The 20,203-nt window shown below is 34.1% G+C and overlaps 1 protein-coding gene across 1 annotated transcript in view; it reads right to left on the bottom strand.

Annotated features, from left to right (window-relative positions):
* LOC138713023 (dipeptidase 1-like) overlaps positions 1–20,203 on the bottom strand; it is an 876,181-nt gene that overhangs the window by 734,814 nt on the left and 121,164 nt on the right. Inside the window, exons 2-4 of the mRNA XM_069844705.1 lie at positions 14,880–15,046; positions 10,379–10,498; positions 3,540–3,720 (exon numbers count right to left, since the gene is read on the bottom strand). Coding sequence (XP_069700806.1) covers positions 3,540–3,720; positions 10,379–10,498; positions 14,880–15,046 — 468 coding nt within the window. The remainder of the gene's footprint in view (positions 1–3,539; positions 3,721–10,378; positions 10,499–14,879; positions 15,047–20,203) is intronic.

The raw sequence follows: 20,203 nt of genomic DNA, 5'->3' as shown, positions 1-20,203 counted from the left end.
TGACGACACTTGAACAAAGGAATAGGATGACATGATTTAAATATTACTAATGGATTCGATTTGTTTAATATTTTGTAACAGTGAAAATGCATTATATGTCTGCAAGTTCTCAATTACTTTAATATGAAAAAAAAAGAACTATTTACTTTCAAATCCGTTAAAAAACATAACGGAAAAATACAACTGGTTTCTTGTCTTAAACTGAAAAGTGATTTACTTATTATGCAGTTCCTGTGAAAATAAATTAAGTACATGCTTCTTCCGTATGTATTTTTATTATAATTGTTAGACAATGATTAAAAGGGTTGAACAAGTGAGCGGACGCCATTGCCATCACCTGATTCCTTCCCTTCACCTCCTGCTGCACAGTTGATGTCCAAGGGATAGAACTGAGCTAGAGAGCAAACTGTGCTTGTTCCAGAGTGCACTGAGATGACGACTCCTGGTCTAGGGGATTTAGGTTTAGGGAACGAGCAGGCCAAGGTGTGGGGCTTCCCCAATCAATCCAACGGTCCTGAACTGTCAGCGTCAGGTTTTCACGCTCATTGAAGAAAAAATATGCTGGTGTGTCATCATACATTAGCCACATCTGTAGTCTTTGCTGACACGGCACATACTCCAGTGAGGTAGGCAATACGTTAATAAGGAAGTCCTGATAACGAGCCCCAGTTAATCTCTGTGGTAGCACGTATGGTTCTTTATCTATAGCCAAGAACGCCTGCCCATACGTTGATTGAGAATCGGTGCTGATGCCTTGTTCCTTCAACTGCATGGGAATTTTCTTCAGCCCAAACATGATTACGAAAATTCACAACACCATCTCTGCTGAATCCCGCTCATATACGCAACCAAACTTTTGTTTTCAGTACTCCTTGCGACGTATCATTATTGCATGCAAGGGGTGTCAACTAAGATGTGATTATCTGGTAACCTGCTGTATTGTAGAGCACGAAAATGCATTGCCATGAATGGACGTAACATTGAGCACCTCCTATGAACAAGTGTTCAGATCTCAGAAAGTATGCGTTGTAGGACCCATGTTTATTAGACATTTTTTTCCTTGTTTTGATGCATACTATCACCTCCCTAACTATTGGATATTTTTTAACACTCTGTATATGTAAAAGACTATCAGATTCAAGCCCGCCTTATGTAATATGTGGATTGTTCACGCGTTACTGAATTTCTCTTAATAGGTATATGAAATACAACATATCACTCTGATCCTTAACATCAATGTTTAGAAATTCAAATTTAAAACCCGTCCATTCCAAATTATGGAATTAGAATAAATATTAATACACTATATATGTGTATGTACTCTATATGGCATATGGTCGAAGTTTAACACGAAAATAAAAAACAATTAAAAAGTGAATAATTAAATACATAAATAATTAATTATATAAATAATCAAATAGATAAATAGGTAACAAGTAAATAAATAAATACATAAATAAGTGAAGAGAGAGAAATATATTATCCGGCCTTAATTAAGGATGACCACGAGGATCCGGAAATTAATAGCAAATAAATATAATTAATTAAATACGGATATCGTTATAACAAATAAAATATAATAATTAAGTACCATTGATTATCAATTATAAAATAAAATCTTAGAAGCTGACCGTAAAATTATACTTATAAATAAATTATTTTATTTAAAATTAGTATATCTTTAATTAAGATCTTCTGAGTGGTATAAATGAAATTGTATAATCTGCAGGGAATCTTTAAGAATTTTCGAGGTGATCTTTTGAACTTCAAAAGATGGTATTGATAATTGTTTTAAATATGTAAATTTTGGTAAAGAACTCCGAGCACCAAAACGTAAATCTGTCACTGACCAATTGAATAGAAGGATGTTATATTTCGGATTAAGGTAGGGAATACAAGACTCATAAATGGCCCTCTTTTCATGATCAACCTGATGAGCTTGGTTTAGGTCTCTCTCCATGCGTATAGTTGGATTTGTGATAATAGCTTATTGCTGTTCCAATTAATAAATAATAATTAAATGAGTAAACAAATAAACGAATGAACCATTGAACGAATAAATAAATCAAAGAATAAACAAATTGGCGAATGAACAAACAAGCAAATGATTAAAACAAAATCACGTACTCTATTATCATAGTTATGAAACAAAAGGTATGAATTCTTTAAGATTGTTTGAACCAAAATGCAACAGTACTACAGTATTTAATCATAGTAGTAATTTAGACCCAAGAATATATAAAAAATTTATATTTAAATATCCTAATCTTGTAAATTCTAACAGTTCTAGTATTCAATTTAAAAAGTTATGTATGGATTTTATAAAAATTGAAAAATTGTAAATTTAAATTTATACGAGTATATTCGTATTGCGTAGTAGACATAAGACAAATTGTATTATATACTTTTTAATTTAAATTCAGGAATCCGCCTCTGAGCACGAGTTCTACTGTTTCAGGGGAGAGCTAAAGTTTGTTTGTATGTATTATATTTTATGTTACTAAATAAATAAATAAATAAACAATTAATAAATAAATAAGGAAATAATGTCGGTAAGGACTAGGAAGTATGAAAAAAAGAAATGTAATTCCAGAAAAATATCAGCATCCATCTGCTTCATTTTAATTTACTTCTTTGAAAATGTTGAAAACAGATTTAATAAATATTTACATATTATGCAAGTAACGACAGAACAGTAAAATATCAGTTGAACCAGAAATAAGAAATAAGCACGGAAAGACACAAGTAGGTTGGGGTGGAACTTATAAATGCAACTTTTATCCGTTAATTTTACTACAGAAAAAAGTATTAAAAATTCGTTAAAAAAAACAGAAAGATTACCAAACTGAACTGTTGTTTAAACATTTCGAAGTTTTCAATATTAAACAAGAGCATTATTTTATTAAAACATTTTCATAGAAATTTTAATAACTTTGAAAGGTATAAACATTAATATAGAACTAAAAATATGAATTCTCTGCGTTTGTTTGAATCAAAATGTAAAATCATAGCAGGAGTCAAGGTCCCAGATTATTAAACAAATTTTATTCCAATAATATTTCAACCACGAATCCTCTCCAAGTTAATAAAAAATATAAAAATTTGTATTGGATTTATAGTTTGGGTTTAAACATGTTAAACACTATTTAATCTGTATTCACCCTCAATTTTAATTTTATTTTTGTCTGTATTGGAATCCCCTCCTGAGCACGAGTCTTACTCATTCAGGAGTGGGCTAGTTTATCTTTCATTGTATTTATTAATTTGTATTCATTTCAAACTTACTAGCAATAGAAATAAATAAATAAATCGTGAATGAAAATGTAGCGGAGCTATTTTTCTACAAACGGAGAAAACTTGAGAAACCGCAACAATCAATTGTTGATGCTATAAACGTAGTGCAACAGAATACTTAAGAACGGGTACCTCCATATCCTGAAGCAATCAGAGCCCAGGTGTCGGGATACTGGATAGCTAATTTATAGCCGGTATCGTAGTCGTTTATCTGCTACCTTCAGTACTGTGTGTGGGGTACTCACCTTTGCTCTCCCCGGAGCTGTCGCCTTTACTGCTGCAGCTACTGCCCGAATCTGCAGCTGCAGTAGCTGTCTGCAGCGCTTGACATTGAACAGCTCTGCCGTTACACCGAACCGATCCGTTCTGACCCCTCAGTAGTCCTAAAGGGGGTGCCACATCCGGAAGTTCCGATAGACAAGATGTCTGCAACAAGAAATACCACATTTACGAAACACAATTGTATACAAGAAATTTAAGAATAATACAAAAACAATATTAATATTAATAGTAATAATAATAATAATAATAATAATAATAATAATAATAATAATAATGGCCTTATTTAACCTGGAAGAGTTAATACCGTAAGACCTTCACTTACACTCAACCAGGATTAAAACTTGCTTACATAGTTGAACAAACAACTGGACCGAAATTAAGTAATTACATACTGATAGAATTTAGGTACTTAATGAGATCAAAATAGGTAGTTACATAAAAATTTACCTCATAAAATAAAAATAAACATAGTGGAATACATACTAATGTTGTTAGAAACAAATACGAATCACATAAAAACAGAAGCCGGTAATTCGATAAAAAATGTACACAGTAAAAATAAAAATAAACATATTAGCATACATATTAGTATTAGATTACAATTAAGTAGGATTCACATAATTAAACCAGAAACTGACAACTGAATAAAATGTACACAAGAAGTAGATTAATAATAAAAAAATAACACAGTGGGATACATATTGGTGTTAAGTGATAAATAAACACGATTTACATGATTACACAATAAAAATAAGAAACAAAAAAAAATAAAAATAAATACAGTGGAACACATTCCATCAAATATTTGGAACACGTTAGGTCTGGCAACTCATCAGAAGATATTTTTCTAATTTAAATTTAAAAGAAATTAAAGTTCTCTTCAGGCGGTAGAGAATTCCAGTGACGGGAAGTAGCAACAGTGAAAGATGAAGAATAAAGAGCTGATGTGTGGAGTGGTATTTCTAGCGTGTTATCATATTGTGACCGAGTATTTAAGTTATGATACCGAGAAAGACTGTGAAATCGAACATATAAGTAAGAGGGAGTAGAATAATAATAATAATAAGAATAATAATAATAATAATAATAATAATAATAAATAAAAATAATACTATTACTATTATTATTACTATTTAAGGGATGTTACGTAATTCATTTTAAGAAAAGTGAATCTGATACAATGTTAGTATAAATTAATTTAATATCTTAGAATATACCCATCTTCAAAATACAATAATAAATAAACAAATAAGTAAATACGCGAATGAGTCAATGAATGAATAAATCAATAAATGAGTGAATGAATAAATAAATAAGTACAAAATAAATAAACAAACAAATAAAAAAGTAAATGAATAATTAAATAAATATTACCTTAACCCTATGCATTATCTTTAATATTTGCGCCATTTCAAGGCGTTGAATGATATTTACTTTGTGAGAAATACTCAGACGTGAACATGACATGATGTCTTACCGGTATGCGGGAGCTTGGTTTGTCGTCACAACAAAATACCACGTTTACTGTTTTGTTGCTTTCTTTAGACTCAAACGCATTCTACTTACCTAGTCGGCAAAGCAATGTATTTTGCTCATTTAATCCAAACAATTGGACCGATAGCGTAAGCTACCCTTCCAGGTGTTGGATGATATGACCTTAATGGTGAAAACCTATAAGTTGTCCCAAGACTCGGAGACATTAAATCTGAATATGTAGTTGTCTTACGTATGAAAGTCGAAAGTTCCACCGCATTAAAATTCATACAAACGTAGATAAGATCTTATCAAATTATGCAATTTAACAGAGTAATCTATCCTTTTCAATGCTCTTCTAAACAATATATTAAATTATTTTAAAATAAATACAAAGAAATCAATATGTAAATATTATTATTATTATTATTATTATTATTATTATTATTATTATTAGCATTATTATTATCATCATTGCGAGAAGAGAAGTACTGATGACCTCAACTCCGCCAGAATAAATAAGTAAATAAATAAACAAATAAATAACAAATGAACAAAGACATAAATAATATACAGTGTTGCCATACTCAGTACTATTAATTTTTTTCACTTCCATTGCCGTAAGTATTCTGTTTTTTAGGGAAGTAAAATGTGGATTTTATCATAATATTGTTGGTTGTTATTGACGACGCAAACTTTTCGATTCGTCATTTTATAATTTATACACGTCAGTTTCCCTGCACTAATACTCATATCTCATCCAGCTTCTCTTTTGTCAATTTGTGTGTTGCTACTTTTTGCGGTCGTTCACAGAACCTGTTTCGCCAAATTTATTCACTAAATTTAATATTGTTTTTTGTGATGGGATAGAGTTGTTAATAAGTTTAAATCTAAATTTTTGTCTTTTTTCTAACGTACGATTTCATGCATTTTATGCACGTCTTTAAAATATATATATGATAACTAAAGCCCGGATGTTTAGGTATTTATAACAGTTAAAATAGGCAGGCAAGAAAAGCAATAAAAAACGTAAAAAATGGCACAATAATCTTTGAAAAAGGCATTATAAATTTTAAAAAGTCATAATATATTTTCGCAATAAATTCAAATTATATCAACATAACTCTCATATTTGCTTCGTAAGTGACACATGTTGACTGATAAAATACTTTATTTCGTGATTAAATGTCTTTAAACAAACCATACGCAACAAAACTTTTCCATCGGTTGAAAACACATGAGCACCAAATTCACTAACGTAAGCATGAAGTTTACTTTTAATGGTTTACTGAATTTAGGCATTCTAGCTAACCGATCTTGTACCTTCTGCCACCCGACAATAACCGACTGTTCCTCACTCAAATTCCTTCCTCCTACAGTAATAAACACGTGTAGCACAAAATTGTAACAGTAAGATTTGAATATAAGAAAGCAAACAACTGGAAATGCTACGTGACAACTTCTATGAAATTGAGCTTAATATTTTAAATTATGAAAGCTGATTGTTGGTGTCGTGAAGACATGACAATATTATATTTGTAACTGTGGATTGTCATTCATTATTCATATTACACCAATAGTATTAAAGCACGGATATTAGCAGGTTTATCAACAGTAATCTCACTAGACGTTTTGATTTATCTAGAGAAAATCAAAACTCGAGTGGGATTTAATTGACTATTACACGATTAGAAGAAAGTATATAAAGATTAGAAGTAACGAAGTACTCCGATACAATAAAATATTAATTGACTTACGAAAATACAACTGTCTTCAAATGTATTATTGTACCATCTCAACATTATAAATATTACGCTAGATGCATGCCAGATGGCAGTAGTGAGCAATGCCTTCTCGTCAAGAAGTTCTCGATCTATTATACACGATGGCAATGTTACTAGTCAAGAAGGCTTTGTTGATTCAGTTTCATTTCTATTAAAATGCAACATTCCACTTCAATTATCCGAATCCCAGTAATCAACGTCACTTGACAGATGATTTTCAATAAATCTTAATATTAAACAATCTCTGATACGTGACTATCCATAATATCATATAGCAGAAGCTATAACATAACCTAACTAATATACACAAGTGTTAGAAAAGTTTTAATTAACGACGATGACATAAAAAATTAACATGAATAATTTTAAAAGGAATAATAATTGAATGTACAATTTTCAAATTTGAATGTGGTTGGTGGTTCAATTGATGTTATATTGGACGTGTGCGTAATAGAAGTGGAACTCGTTGATTTAGGCCTACCTGGTGTATTCAACTTATTCAGGATTTCCGAATGAATAATTTTAAAAGGAATAATTTTTGAATGTATAATTTTCAAATTTGAATGTGGTTGGTGGTTCAATTGATGTTATATTGGACGTGTGCGTAATAGAAGTGGAACTCGTTGATTTAGGCCTACATGGTGTATTCAACTTATTCAGGATTTCCGAATGGTGCTCTTGATTTATTTGTAAATCGGATTTCAGAAGATGCATAGGTATGATCAGTGATTTTTATTAATTCTTGTTCTTGAATGCCAATGCGAGTCATATTTGAAACTGCTGTGTATCGACTGGAGTGGTTTGTAATTTTATATATACCGTATATATAATTTCTTCTTGACGTCCAGACCAGCGCAGTTTCAAATGTTGGCAAACAAAGAAACAAATGCTAGGGACGCGATAAAATTGTGCGATAAGCAGCCATGATTGGTTGAAATACGTCCTTTCGTACCGTTTAATTGGTCAAAAGTAGTATGACGTAGTAAGAATGTAATAGTCACCGAAATAAATTACTTTTATTTACTATCGTTAGTAAAGTTAGTCATTGTTGCAAATAGTTCAATTTCATACACATTACATTGCAAATAATTAGAAAATTGCAAATAATGAAGAAACATTGCTTTAAAGTGACAAAAAAAGGCATTTATTAGTAAGAAACTCATTAAAAAGGCAAAATAGGCAAAATAAAAATTGGCCCTATCACTTTGATTTACTCCAAATCACATTTATATGTATGTAAATAATGATTTACTTCCACCCAGTAAAAAAAGGCATTTTGCCAAACATCTGCATAGACATTTCGCTAGCCCGGGCTACGAGCGTGCTAAACAGGATTCATATCATATCTTATCGCTGACACAGGTTTATGAATACGAAAAACGTTAGTTCGCTGATCATCCACCGGAAGACCGCGCTAAGAATGTCTATGAATACGGCCCCTCGGCTCTAATGATGACGCAGTGACTATCTAACCATTGCAAAACACAACACAATTTCACTGCCCGAAAGGCAGCGTGACTCACGACTGATCTGCCCACAGAGACAGCTCGGAGGGAAATGTAGAGGAGTGCAGCTGAAGTGTCGTGAGTTCACGAAAAAAGTTGTCGGTGATTTCGAGGGGGTCGCGCTCGTAATCGTCCAACATCCGAATCGATAGTTTTAAAACATTCTCACTGTATGTAACTAAAAATTTATGTCATATCTGTTAAGGTAACTTGAGCTGTAATGTGTTTGAGATTTTATTGCAAGTTCATCGCTAGCAGACCACATTTTGCTCAAACGAATCGATGAATTGATCTGATTCCACTCAATGTATCAACGATACAGTCCACACGGTCAGCGCGTCTGGCCGCGGAACCAGGTGATCCGGGTTGGAATCCCGGTGAGGGCAAGTTACCTGGTTGAGGTTTTCCTGGGTTTTCCCTCAAACCAATATGAGCAAATGCTCGGTAACTTTCGGTGCTGGACCACGGACTCATTTCACTGGCATTATCACCTCCATCTCATTCAGACGCTACTCTTTTCGCCCGCTATCTAATTCGTCAGTTCGAAAACTGAAAACTAATACAGATTCAAATCCCTGAGTGAAATTCTACTCCTCTTACTTGGACATTATGCCAATGATTGCTAACCAGGCAAGAAGACTATTATACTTGGAGACTTCATTATTATTATTATTATTATTATTATTATTATTATTATTATTATTATTATTATTATTATTATTATAACTATTTCTTACCAATATTTATTATTGTCACACTAACATTACTTATCCAACTTTCATTATTTACTTTCATGTTGTTTTATGGTCTAGATATTAATGTAATAACTATGTAAGCAATTGTATTCAATTAGAATTAGAGTCTGGCTGGGCGCAAGAGAAGGCCTACTGACCTTAGCTCTGTCAGATTAAATAAATAATTAAAAATAATAATAACTATCTCTTACCAATGTTTATTATTGTCACACTAACATTACTTATCCAGCTTTCATTATTTATTTTCGTGTTGTTTTATGGTCTAGATATTAATGTAACAACTATGTAAGCAATTGTCTTCAATTAGAATTAGAGTCTGGCTAGGCGGAAGAGAAGACCTACTGGCCTTACCTCTACCAGGTTAAATAATAAATTATTATTATTATTATTATTATTATAACTATTTCTTACCAATGTTTATTATTGTCACACTAATATTACTTATCCAACTTTCATTATTTACTTTCATGTTGTTTTATGGTCTAGATATTAATGTAACAACTATGTAAGAAATTGTATTCAATTAGAATTAGAGTCTGGCTAGGCGGAAGAGAAGACCTACTGGCCTTAGCTCTGCCAGGTTAAATAAATAAATAAATAATAATAATAATAATAATAATAATAATAATTATTATTATTATTATTATTATTATTATTATTATTACAAAGGAATGAATGTAATAAAGTTCTAAGATAACACTAATGTTTATTGATGCATAGAATTGATATTATGTCATTACCAATTTAAATATACAATTATGGTAAGAAATACCATCAATCTAAATATGAGTTAACTTTCAGTCTATATTATTAAAATATAGATTCTATTCAATTTTACGAGAAGACTATGCACAGATCATTAGTAGTGTTAACTAAAGTTTAATAAGCTGATCATTACAAGAAGGAACCAGGATTATTTACTTGTTAGAGAAGATATAACTAGGACTGAAAAACCAATTACTATGTTCCACTATACACAGTTTAATAGACAAAAAGAAAGTGTTATTGGATATACTTTTATGGGCTCGGACAGTCGGGCGAGCCATTTCGTTTTAAAAATTGTAACAGTGAGTCCATAAATTCAATTATACGAAACTGTATAACAGATATAAAGTTATTGTGACATTGCTGAAGTGTGAAGCGCTGAAATTTAGTACCAGATGTGGACGAGACAATAATATCCGTGCAATGTAACACGTCATAACAATAAAAGCGAAATTGAGTCGACATATATTTTAGAGGTAAGTGCTTCAAATCTGGACGTCACGAATTCAATTCTCAGTACTGTCGTTTCAGAGCTTCCTCCATCATCATCACGTCGGAGATGGAAACCAACCAGGTTCCTGCCTTCATATGGAAGCGTGGGTCTCTCACGTGATAACAATAAATCTGGCTTCTCAGGCTCCTAGTAAGTACACATGAATGCGAGGTTGCCAAGTACAAATGTTTGAAATATATGATGATTACATATTTAAGAGGACAAGGAATTGTCTATCTTAACAATGTTAAGTTCATTCATTCATAGTGTTCTGCCCAAGGGCAGGTCTTTCACTACAAACCCAGCATTCTTCAATCTTTCCTATTTTCTGTCTTCCTCTTTGTCTCCCCATATGACCCATATATTTTAATGTCGTCTATTATCTAATATATTCTTCTGCCAAGAACTCTTCTCCTGTTCACCATTCCTTCCAGAGAATCCTTCAGTAGGCAGTTTCTTCTCACCCAGTGACCCAGCCAATTACTTTTGCTCTTCCTGATCAGTTTCAGCATATTTCTTTCTTCAGCCATTGTTTCCAACACAGCTTCGTTCCTTACTCTATTTGTCATTTCACACAATCCATATTTCTCCATATCCACATTTCAAATGTTTCTATTCGCTTCTCTTCATTTATTCATAATGTCCATGTTTCTGCCCCACACACTACCACACTCCACACAAAGCACTTCACTAGTCTTAGTTCTTTCACCAGAAGTCCGCAGAAGATGCTCCTTTTTCTATTAAAAGCTTCCTTTGCCAATGCTATACATCGTACGAAAGGAAATTTTTCTGAAAAAAAAACTGTTGAAGCTAGACAGCTGATATTTTTACAGACCATGTACACATAACTTGAATTTGTTTTGGAAGAGTAGTTTTTCTTCAAATTATTTCTTTACCGAGATACAATTTTTACCCCATTTATATTTTTTAAACGATTTCCAGTACAATACGCCCTGTAACATCTCCAAGGGCAGCGCGTCTGGCCGCGAAACCAGGTGGCCCGGGTTTTAATCCCGGTCGGGGCAAGTTACCTGGTTGAGGTTTTTTCCGGGGTTTTCTCTCAACCCAATACGAGCAAATGCTGGGTAACTTTCTGTGCTGGACTCCGGACTCATTTCACAGGCATTATCACCTTCACATCATTCAGGCGCTAAATAACCTAGATGTTGATACAGCGTCGTAAAATAACCCAAAAAAACATCTCCAAAGTTAAGACATTTCAAAAATATTGTTTCAGTACATGAAAGATTCAAATAAAGAGTCCTGGAAATTTTACTTGTCTACATTAAGTAGAAGCTAAGAAAAGGTTCATTTTGTAGTGTAAAATTAAACTTAAGAAAATGAGGTTTTTGTTCTTTTGCGGAGGAGAGATACGAAGGCTTACACTGCAGCCTGAGGCTTATTGTGCTTGCCAGTGCTGTTCTGTGAATGATACTTGTAGCCGAACGGCCGTGCTCTTGTACAGACCCAGAAACAAAACTTTGGCCATTTGATTTTTCAAAGTTTCAGTTCTAACATATTGTTGTTAAAGTATTTTTCCCCCTTGTACGGAGGAAAGACCCGAAGGTTCTCACTGTAGCATGAGAGTTATTATGTTTACCACTCCTGTTCTATGAATGATACTTGTATTCGAACGGCTGCGCTCTTATACAGATCCAGAAACAAAATTTGGACCTCCTGAATTTGCAAAGTTCCTTACTTACTTACTTACTTACTTACTTACTTACTTACTTACTTACTTACTGGCTTTTAAGGAACCCGGAGATTCATTGCCGCCCTCACATAAGCCCGCCATTGGCCCCTATCTTGACCAAAATTAATCCATTCTCTATCATCATATCCCACCTCCCTCAAATCCATTTTAATATCATCTTCCCATCTACTTCTCAGCCTCCCTAAAGGTCTTTTTCCCTCCGGCCTCCCAACTAACACTCTATATGCATTTCTGGATTCGCCCATACGTGCTACATGCCCTGCCCATCTCAAACGTCTGGATTTATTGTTCCTAATTATGTCAGGTGAAGAATACAATGCATGCAGTTCTGTGTTGTGTCAGTTTCTCCATTCTCCTGTAACTTCATCCCTCTTAGCCCCAAATATTTTCCTAAGAATCTTATTCTCAAACTCCCGTAGTCTCTGTTCCTCTCTCAAAGTGAGAGTCCAAGTTTCACAACCACACAGAACAACCGGTAATATAACTGTTTTATAAATTCTAACTTTCAGATTTTTCGACAGCAGACTGATGTTAAAAGTTTCTCAACCGAATAATAGCAGGCATTTCCATATTATTTTCAAAGTTCCAGTTCTGATTTATTTCGCATGTTCAGTACTTAATGAGCATGCGCAGTATATTATAATTGGTGTCTCAAATTTTGTTTCTGGATCTGTAAAAGTACACCACACCACACCGTGAATTTAACCCGGGCTATGATATGAATGATATTGCTATGTGAAGTAGTGAATGCGAAATGAGTCCGAGGTCCAACGCCAAAAGTATATCAATAACGATGTGTAAATACAATATTAAGCATTATGTTATTTCTGTATAATTGATCAATGACGTTCTCTCATGAGTACAAGCCAGCCAACATGAACACAGGTTAACCAACTTCAAAATTTATGATACAAAATATTTAAGAATTCAATTCACGTGGTTGTCTGGCCACATATGAGGGTGGCATACATTGATAGTGATTCAACTGAATTTCAGGGTTAGTTAGAAACGATGGATGAAGTAGATATTGAATTACGATCTCTTTGTTACAAAATAAAAGACGACCAAATAGCACTAGGCCAACTCGTACGTTCCCATTTCCGGACTTCGGCAAGCTTTTCGATAATTTTGTGAATGCTCACATTTAAATGTACTGGGTGTTCATTTCAAAGTGTGTCATGACGTCACTGTTGTTGGGTCACCGATTTGAAGCGAGTTTCAGCTTTTATGTTAGAGAAGTTGCCTATTATTTAAGGCGTTCTTCAATCTGAACTTGAGAACGTGTACGGTATAACTTGAACGTCGTAGCAACAGATGGCGGTCTGTGTGCTACCATAACCTCTTTCGAACTGTGTTTTGCGCCGGCAAGTCGTACGCAGGGTATTTGTTATCATCGGTTGCGTACGGTAACATTCCACAACACAAATCAAATGCTCCGTGTCCATGTTGACCGTCGAAGTTAATGTCAACAAATACGTAAGTAATCGTCTTAACCCTCTCCCCATATCCCGACAGTACGTATTTCCAAACAGTTCACATTCCTGCCACTACCAGCGTTACCGTACGTATCGGCATGTACTCTTCAGAATGAACGCCGTACTTGCTAGGCAACTTCTCTGCCTCATAGGTTTTACACCTCTGCGGAAGTGCAGGAAGATTGAATTCTCTAGGCTCATCGGCTAGCCACATGACGGCATACAGCGAGCCATGACACACTTTGAACTGAACACCCAGTATTTATTTTAACATTATTTCCATTCTCATTTCCGTTTTCGATATATTGTGGACCAAAACTTATGCCTATATAGGCCTACTTCATCCCTCCCTCAGAGAAACTTAAAGTTAACATGAAAATAATTGTAGTATACTGTAATTAAAAGTGACCTGTCACTTTAAACAGGAAAAATTAAAAGAATAATTTGGAAAAATAAAAATTAGATTGCAACGTTCTAGCCGGAGACGGAAGCGCGAGATACTTCACGTACGAAGAAAGATGCCAGTTCGTTGACATCTTACACCTGTATTACGAGAAGGAAGATGACTGTGTTAGCGGCGATGTTACCAGACTGCTGAAACTTCCAACTTAATTTTCTAATTTACCGTGCACAAAACGTTAATATAGATTTTCTGTTCATTTAAGTGTATCCTATCGTCCCTTTCAATCTGTAGGATTATTTCATTTCCATTTTGTATATATAACCTCCTAAAATATATAACTTTATTTCAAACAAGAATTTACTTCTATTCAAAACAAGAATAATTACTTTCTATACTTGAATGTAAATACTTCCGTCAACAATGGGATTTTCACTCCACACAGTAACACAGTATTCGTTATTGCATTCCACAGACGACAATGACAATTTACTTGGATTATTGAGAACAACAATGAACTGTTAATCTTAACTAATGTTCACAAAGCACTATTTACAAAACAGAACTGTCAGTTCTCAGTTCACAGTTCGTTTGCCTTGGCTAATTCCTCTAGCTCAGTCACTTAAGTTCACAGTATCTCGAACGCAAGACCTTCAGAGACAGTCCACTGAACTTCGGTCCACTGCACTCGAACTCAGGACTTCGAACGCTCACACAGCTGCGGACACACTCAAGTCGAACTCCGGTCTCGAAGCTGGCTTCACTGCTATACAAGACTGGCTGGCTTGCTGTCCAACGACTACAACAACTGCTCAGCTCACTTGCGTTTCTTCTTTTATAACTAAACCATAGTTTCGGGAAAGTACGATGCTGGAAATTTCTACGGATGTCCAGAAGATGGCACCTCTCGAATTCTCTGGATTTCTCCCCCTCAGTCACCAGCTGCTTTACTTCCCTCTCTCCCTTCTTCACGTCCGCGGAACAGCGTGTCGCCTCCTCCCCTCTCCTCTCCGCGCCGCGCACCGCCCCCCAGTGCTCCGTGGAGCCCGTATCGACTCCCGCGCGACCTGCCCTCTTGCGGGACGCGTGATCGAGTCTCGATGTGGCTGTCACAATATGAAAAACAATTAAAGGTAAGCGTTCACTACATCATATCGCACTCCTCGTACGAATCGCACGTAACGGATATTTTAAGTGCAGTGCGTTCACTGTAACGGCTCTACCTCATCGCCTCATCGGATTACCTATCAGCTGTTTAATACATGACGTCTTACGATATGGACATTGCTGAAGACAGAGGAGTTTGAGGTTAGGTCTATTTATTATGAATTAAGAATTTGTAATTGCTTCATGCGTCTTAATTGAAGAGGAAGAAACGAAAGAGATATTGGTTACATAATATATATGTAAGACAGGACTTGATTACTGTAATGGGAATACCTCAAATTATATAATTTCTTCACAATTTTCTACAAGCGAAATAAGTTTTTCGTCTGCCATTTTGACGCGAAAGTGAACATGGCACAACATAATAGTAACATTTGACTATAATTATTTATTTACTGTGCCACCTTTGCTTATCTTAAAAGTTAATAATTTACATTAACGTTTTCGATACATTTGTATCATCTTCAGATGTAGAGTGTTAAATAAACATTTATGATGAAAACCTTGCCTTATGGTATGGAACTTATTATGATTTTCGGATCTTGCTAAAGTGAATTGCTCTAACGTAACCTAATTTGGTCTATAATACACATGTTACATTAAGTTAAAATCATTTGCAGTACATATAGGCCAATTTAAAAGATTTAAAATTATTTAAAGTGATATAAAACTATAAATATAATCAGAGGAATATAAAACGTTATAGGACACTTTAAAACACTGTAAGCACTTGTTGGCTGTGTTTTCCAGTTTTTAACATCGTTAGATGGGGCTGCTTCTGTTGATCTTGATTTTAACAACGAACTAAAACGGAGTACTGTTTATATCACTAACATGTCTATAATTATTAACAATGTGTATTATTAAAGCATTTCATTTTAACTTAATGTAACAGGTGTATTATAGACCAAAATAGGTTAAGTTAGAGCAATTCACTTTAGCAAGATCCGAAAATCATAATAAGTTCCATACCATAAGGCAAGGTTTTCATCATAAATGTTTATTGAACACTCTACACGTCAAGATGATAAAAATGTAAATTATTAACTTTTAAGATAAGCAAAGGTGGCACAGTAAATAAATAATTATAGTCAAATATTAATAGCTTATCGGCAAACCACAATATGAAATTGATAATAGTAACAGTTGAGCAATTAAAATTGATTTATTAAAGGAGGCCATGATCGCACGCATCGGAATAGTTGCTCATCCGAGAAACGTGGACAGATTTACCGACAGCCGATGCGTTCGATACGATGTAGTGAAACGCGGTTACATAACAATTACAGCAAAGATAGTCTTTTTCCGATCCGTGCGATTCGTCCGATGCGTGCGATATGATTTAGTGAAACGCGGTTACATAACAATTACAGAAAAGATAGTCTTTTTCCGGTCCGTGCGATTCGTCCGATGAGTGCGATACGATGTAGTGAACGCTTACCTCAAGGATGCATACGTTAAATATTAAGTTGATGTTATTGAAGCATAACCTGGTCCAGGAATGAAAAGATGAGATTTTTAAATTAACAAATGCATTGCGGATATACCTTTGACGTATAAGGGGCGTTGGTAGCTCAAATTCTTCGAAATTTTAGCAAAGAAAAGTCTGTCATGGATTTCGAACAACATAAATAATATACGGTATTTATGAGGATCAGACGATCGAGTCTTCAATTGCCGTTTACAAAACTAATATCGTAGACCTACTTCATATTGTTTTAAATACAGACTGGCATTATGCTAACCCTTACTTTTGGGATTTCAATTAATTCAAAACAACTGGGGAATGAACTCGGACGTGAGTAGGAAAACCTTCTACGGACAATTTAATTAGAACAATTTGAATCATTGCGGCTTAAGTCAGTCGACTGAGTCTCATCAATGAGATCGGATTTCGATTTCCGGGAATCCTATGCGGTTTGCTGCAAACAAACCGAACGTGGAAGGCTTTGGTCTGCAGCGTCAATATTAGTACACAATTTCTGCACTGTCGTTGTTAAGTCCATAGCTCCGAACTGAGATTGTAAGCCACAGCCTTGGTATTTTCGTGGAAAAGAGAAATAAAATTTTAAACTGGTTTTATGTGCGCCTATATTACATATTTGGACAATGAGAACTATGAAGGTTTCCATTCTGCATAGACAATTCGTAATCTGTAAATTAAAAATATATTGTGGTGTTCCTATATTCTCGGATTGTAGTTATTTTATGACCAATTTAGTTTGTGTTTTAGAGATTGGCAATACTGTAGCAAAGTCAACAGAAGAAAGAAACTATCATACAATATTTCTATAAAATTGAGCTAAACGAAAGAAAGAGCTTATAAAAAATTAATATCCCATATACAGCAAAGTTGGAGCACTTCTTCCTTCTCTTCTAAGATATGTATGGACAATACTGTTTCAAAACGGAGAGAGAAATTTAAGTATTTATGTGCATTATTATTTGCAGATTACCGTACCATAATGTTATAAAAGAGAAAGAGAACATTCTTAAAAAATCTATATATATAATTTGAACTGGTAATGGAAATTGCGGGAAAACGGCTGAACGGATTTTAATAAATGCCTCCTCATTTTGAAGCTTGGAACCCGAAGTTTTTCGGAAAAGTAGTAGTTTTCAGTGAAATGTCAATTTTCCTATATAATTTTCCTATTTTCCAAAATCCATCTGTTGTCAGTTTTGAGAACTAATTGCATTTCAGCACGGCCGTGATTTCAGAATAAAACAAAACACGCACTACGATAAACATTGGCTATTACACGAAGGCCATGACCTGCAGGATTGCTGACATATTTAGAGTTCAAATTCAATCGGCTATTAAAAACTTGAAGACTCGCTAATTTACAGGTCTGATTCTGCGGTGTGTAATTTTCTGAGTACAGCTGTGTATTGGATATTGAAATCTACAAAACTTGAAGTGGTTTGATTACATTATTGCCATTAGCAATGAAATTTCATTATAGTTAATGCCAAGATGTGATTATTTTTCATTAATTATACATATTAATGCTATACTGATGCTAAGAAAGTGAAACGATTTGGGGTTACGTACGTAGATATAGAAAATGTGTTAAATTAGATCTTCATTCTATAATTTACTGAGTGGCGACTATTATATATATAAAACTTACGTAAGATAATAATATTGTTATTAAAAATCAAATATTTTTATAGTTATTAATAAAGTGGGGTTGGGTTTTTTTCATATACTTAATGGTGGTGTGGTGTAGATATTTATATGCGTCATTCTCTTCAGTATTGGCTCGAGAGAGCGCAAAAATTACAGTTCCTAAGGAAAGACGGTATTACGTACTGATAGAATAAGAGGCCAACAAAATTTTGTAGTCTCTCAATCATTTCAGCAAGATCTCTTAGCAGGATAAAATGATTTTATCCTCTACATTTCAAGCTCTACATGGAGCAACTATACCAGAATTCTATTTCTATTGCTCAAAAGCATAAGAAATCTGACTTTTACAATCCACTATGACTTGAAATAGCTATTGCTTTACTCCCACATGAAAAAAACCCACTGATCGCCCTTTCATTGTTACTTGCGTTTTCGCGTTGAAACTCAAGAGACATAGGATACATAGGTTCAAGAAAAACTATTGGACATAAAAACCATTCAGAGGGAGTATGTTTCATTATTATGGAAGGAAATAATTTTCAAAATTTCTGGTATTTTTCATAAAAATAAATCTGAAAAATTTTTATTTGAACGTCTAATGAACTTAGTTTGCAGCGTTTGCTGCACAAGCCACTAGTTAATTTATATATCAAACTTGATATGCCATCATTATAAGTTTACTTTATTTACTAACATCACTGGATTCGGGACAGACGTTATGACATGACAGCTCATATCTAATTTAGATATCTAAGATAATAAATGACGTGTCTAAAAGGAAACGAAATTATCTTCTATAATACAACGATATTTTCTCGATAATTTAATTCAGCTTAACCAGTGTTTGTTGTAATGATATTTTTTTTTCCAGACCGAAGATCGAGAAAAAATTATCTTGTGACAATATACATTAGTTTTAAAGCTGAATTAAACTATCACAGAGAAAATATCGAGCACAAATGTATTCTGTGGGATGTTTTAGATGCGACAAAGATGCCATTTTCTTTGGAATTTTTATAATATAATCATGATGTTCATATTCATGAGAGTGACTTACTACACCTCTTTCTTCTTCGCAAAACACACAAATTTTATCTTTATTGCAAGAACAACGCTGATATCTGAACATTTAAGGTTATAGCAATATAATAAACCGCCATTAATCAATAGCAGAACGCATTCTTTCCCTACCGCAATGTAATGAACCAGAGATATCAACCAAGAAAGGCCTTTCCACCTCTCAATGGACTAACGCTATAAAATGAATTGCAATGTCATCGCAGTGCGTAATGTCCCTGGTAGAAGCCAAGAATCACGTTGCAGCCCATTGCAACGAGGACGAAACCCTTCTGCATGTTCTTGGTTTCTGCAGAAAAGGGGAACTGTTGCGGAACAATCGTCATCACCGGGTTAGAAGCCGAATTGCTGAATGTCTCAAAACGCCTGGAAAGTTTGACGTTCATGAAGAAGTGCATTGTATTTCATCCACTGGCTCCACAAAACGTGCCGACATCATAGCAGTTGATAACAATCAAAAGATTGGCTTCATAATCGATCCCACTATAAGATTTGAGGGTGCCGAATTCCAACCACAAGAAGTAGATCAGGAAAAGAAAAGACATTAGAAACCCTGCTTTTCTTATCTGGAAGAGAAATACCGCATACCCGTTTGTCGCTGGGAAGTAATTGGCTTGCTCTTTGGTGCAAGGGGCACTATATCAAGATTTTGTATCAATTTCTTTCATCGTTTCCATATCGATCTTATGGAACTTCAAGATATAGGCATTAATGTTTTAAGACATTCCTTGTTAATTGTAAATAACCATCTGTACAGCTCTATATATGGAAAATAAATTATTCATGTCGAGAATAGCTGCCCCCCAAAAATAAATTAAATTAAACATGAAATAAAAATAAAATTTAAATTTAAAATAGAATATTGTTGATCTACAATTCATTTAGG

The sequence above is a fragment of the Periplaneta americana genome, chromosome 14 (genome assembly GCF_040183065.1).
Source record: "Periplaneta americana isolate PAMFEO1 chromosome 14, P.americana_PAMFEO1_priV1, whole genome shotgun sequence".
Taxonomy (NCBI): Eukaryota; Metazoa; Arthropoda; class Insecta; order Blattodea; family Blattidae; genus Periplaneta; species Periplaneta americana.
The sequence above is the reverse complement of the archived record's forward strand: the minus strand, read 5'-3'. Positions and strand labels throughout refer to the sequence as shown.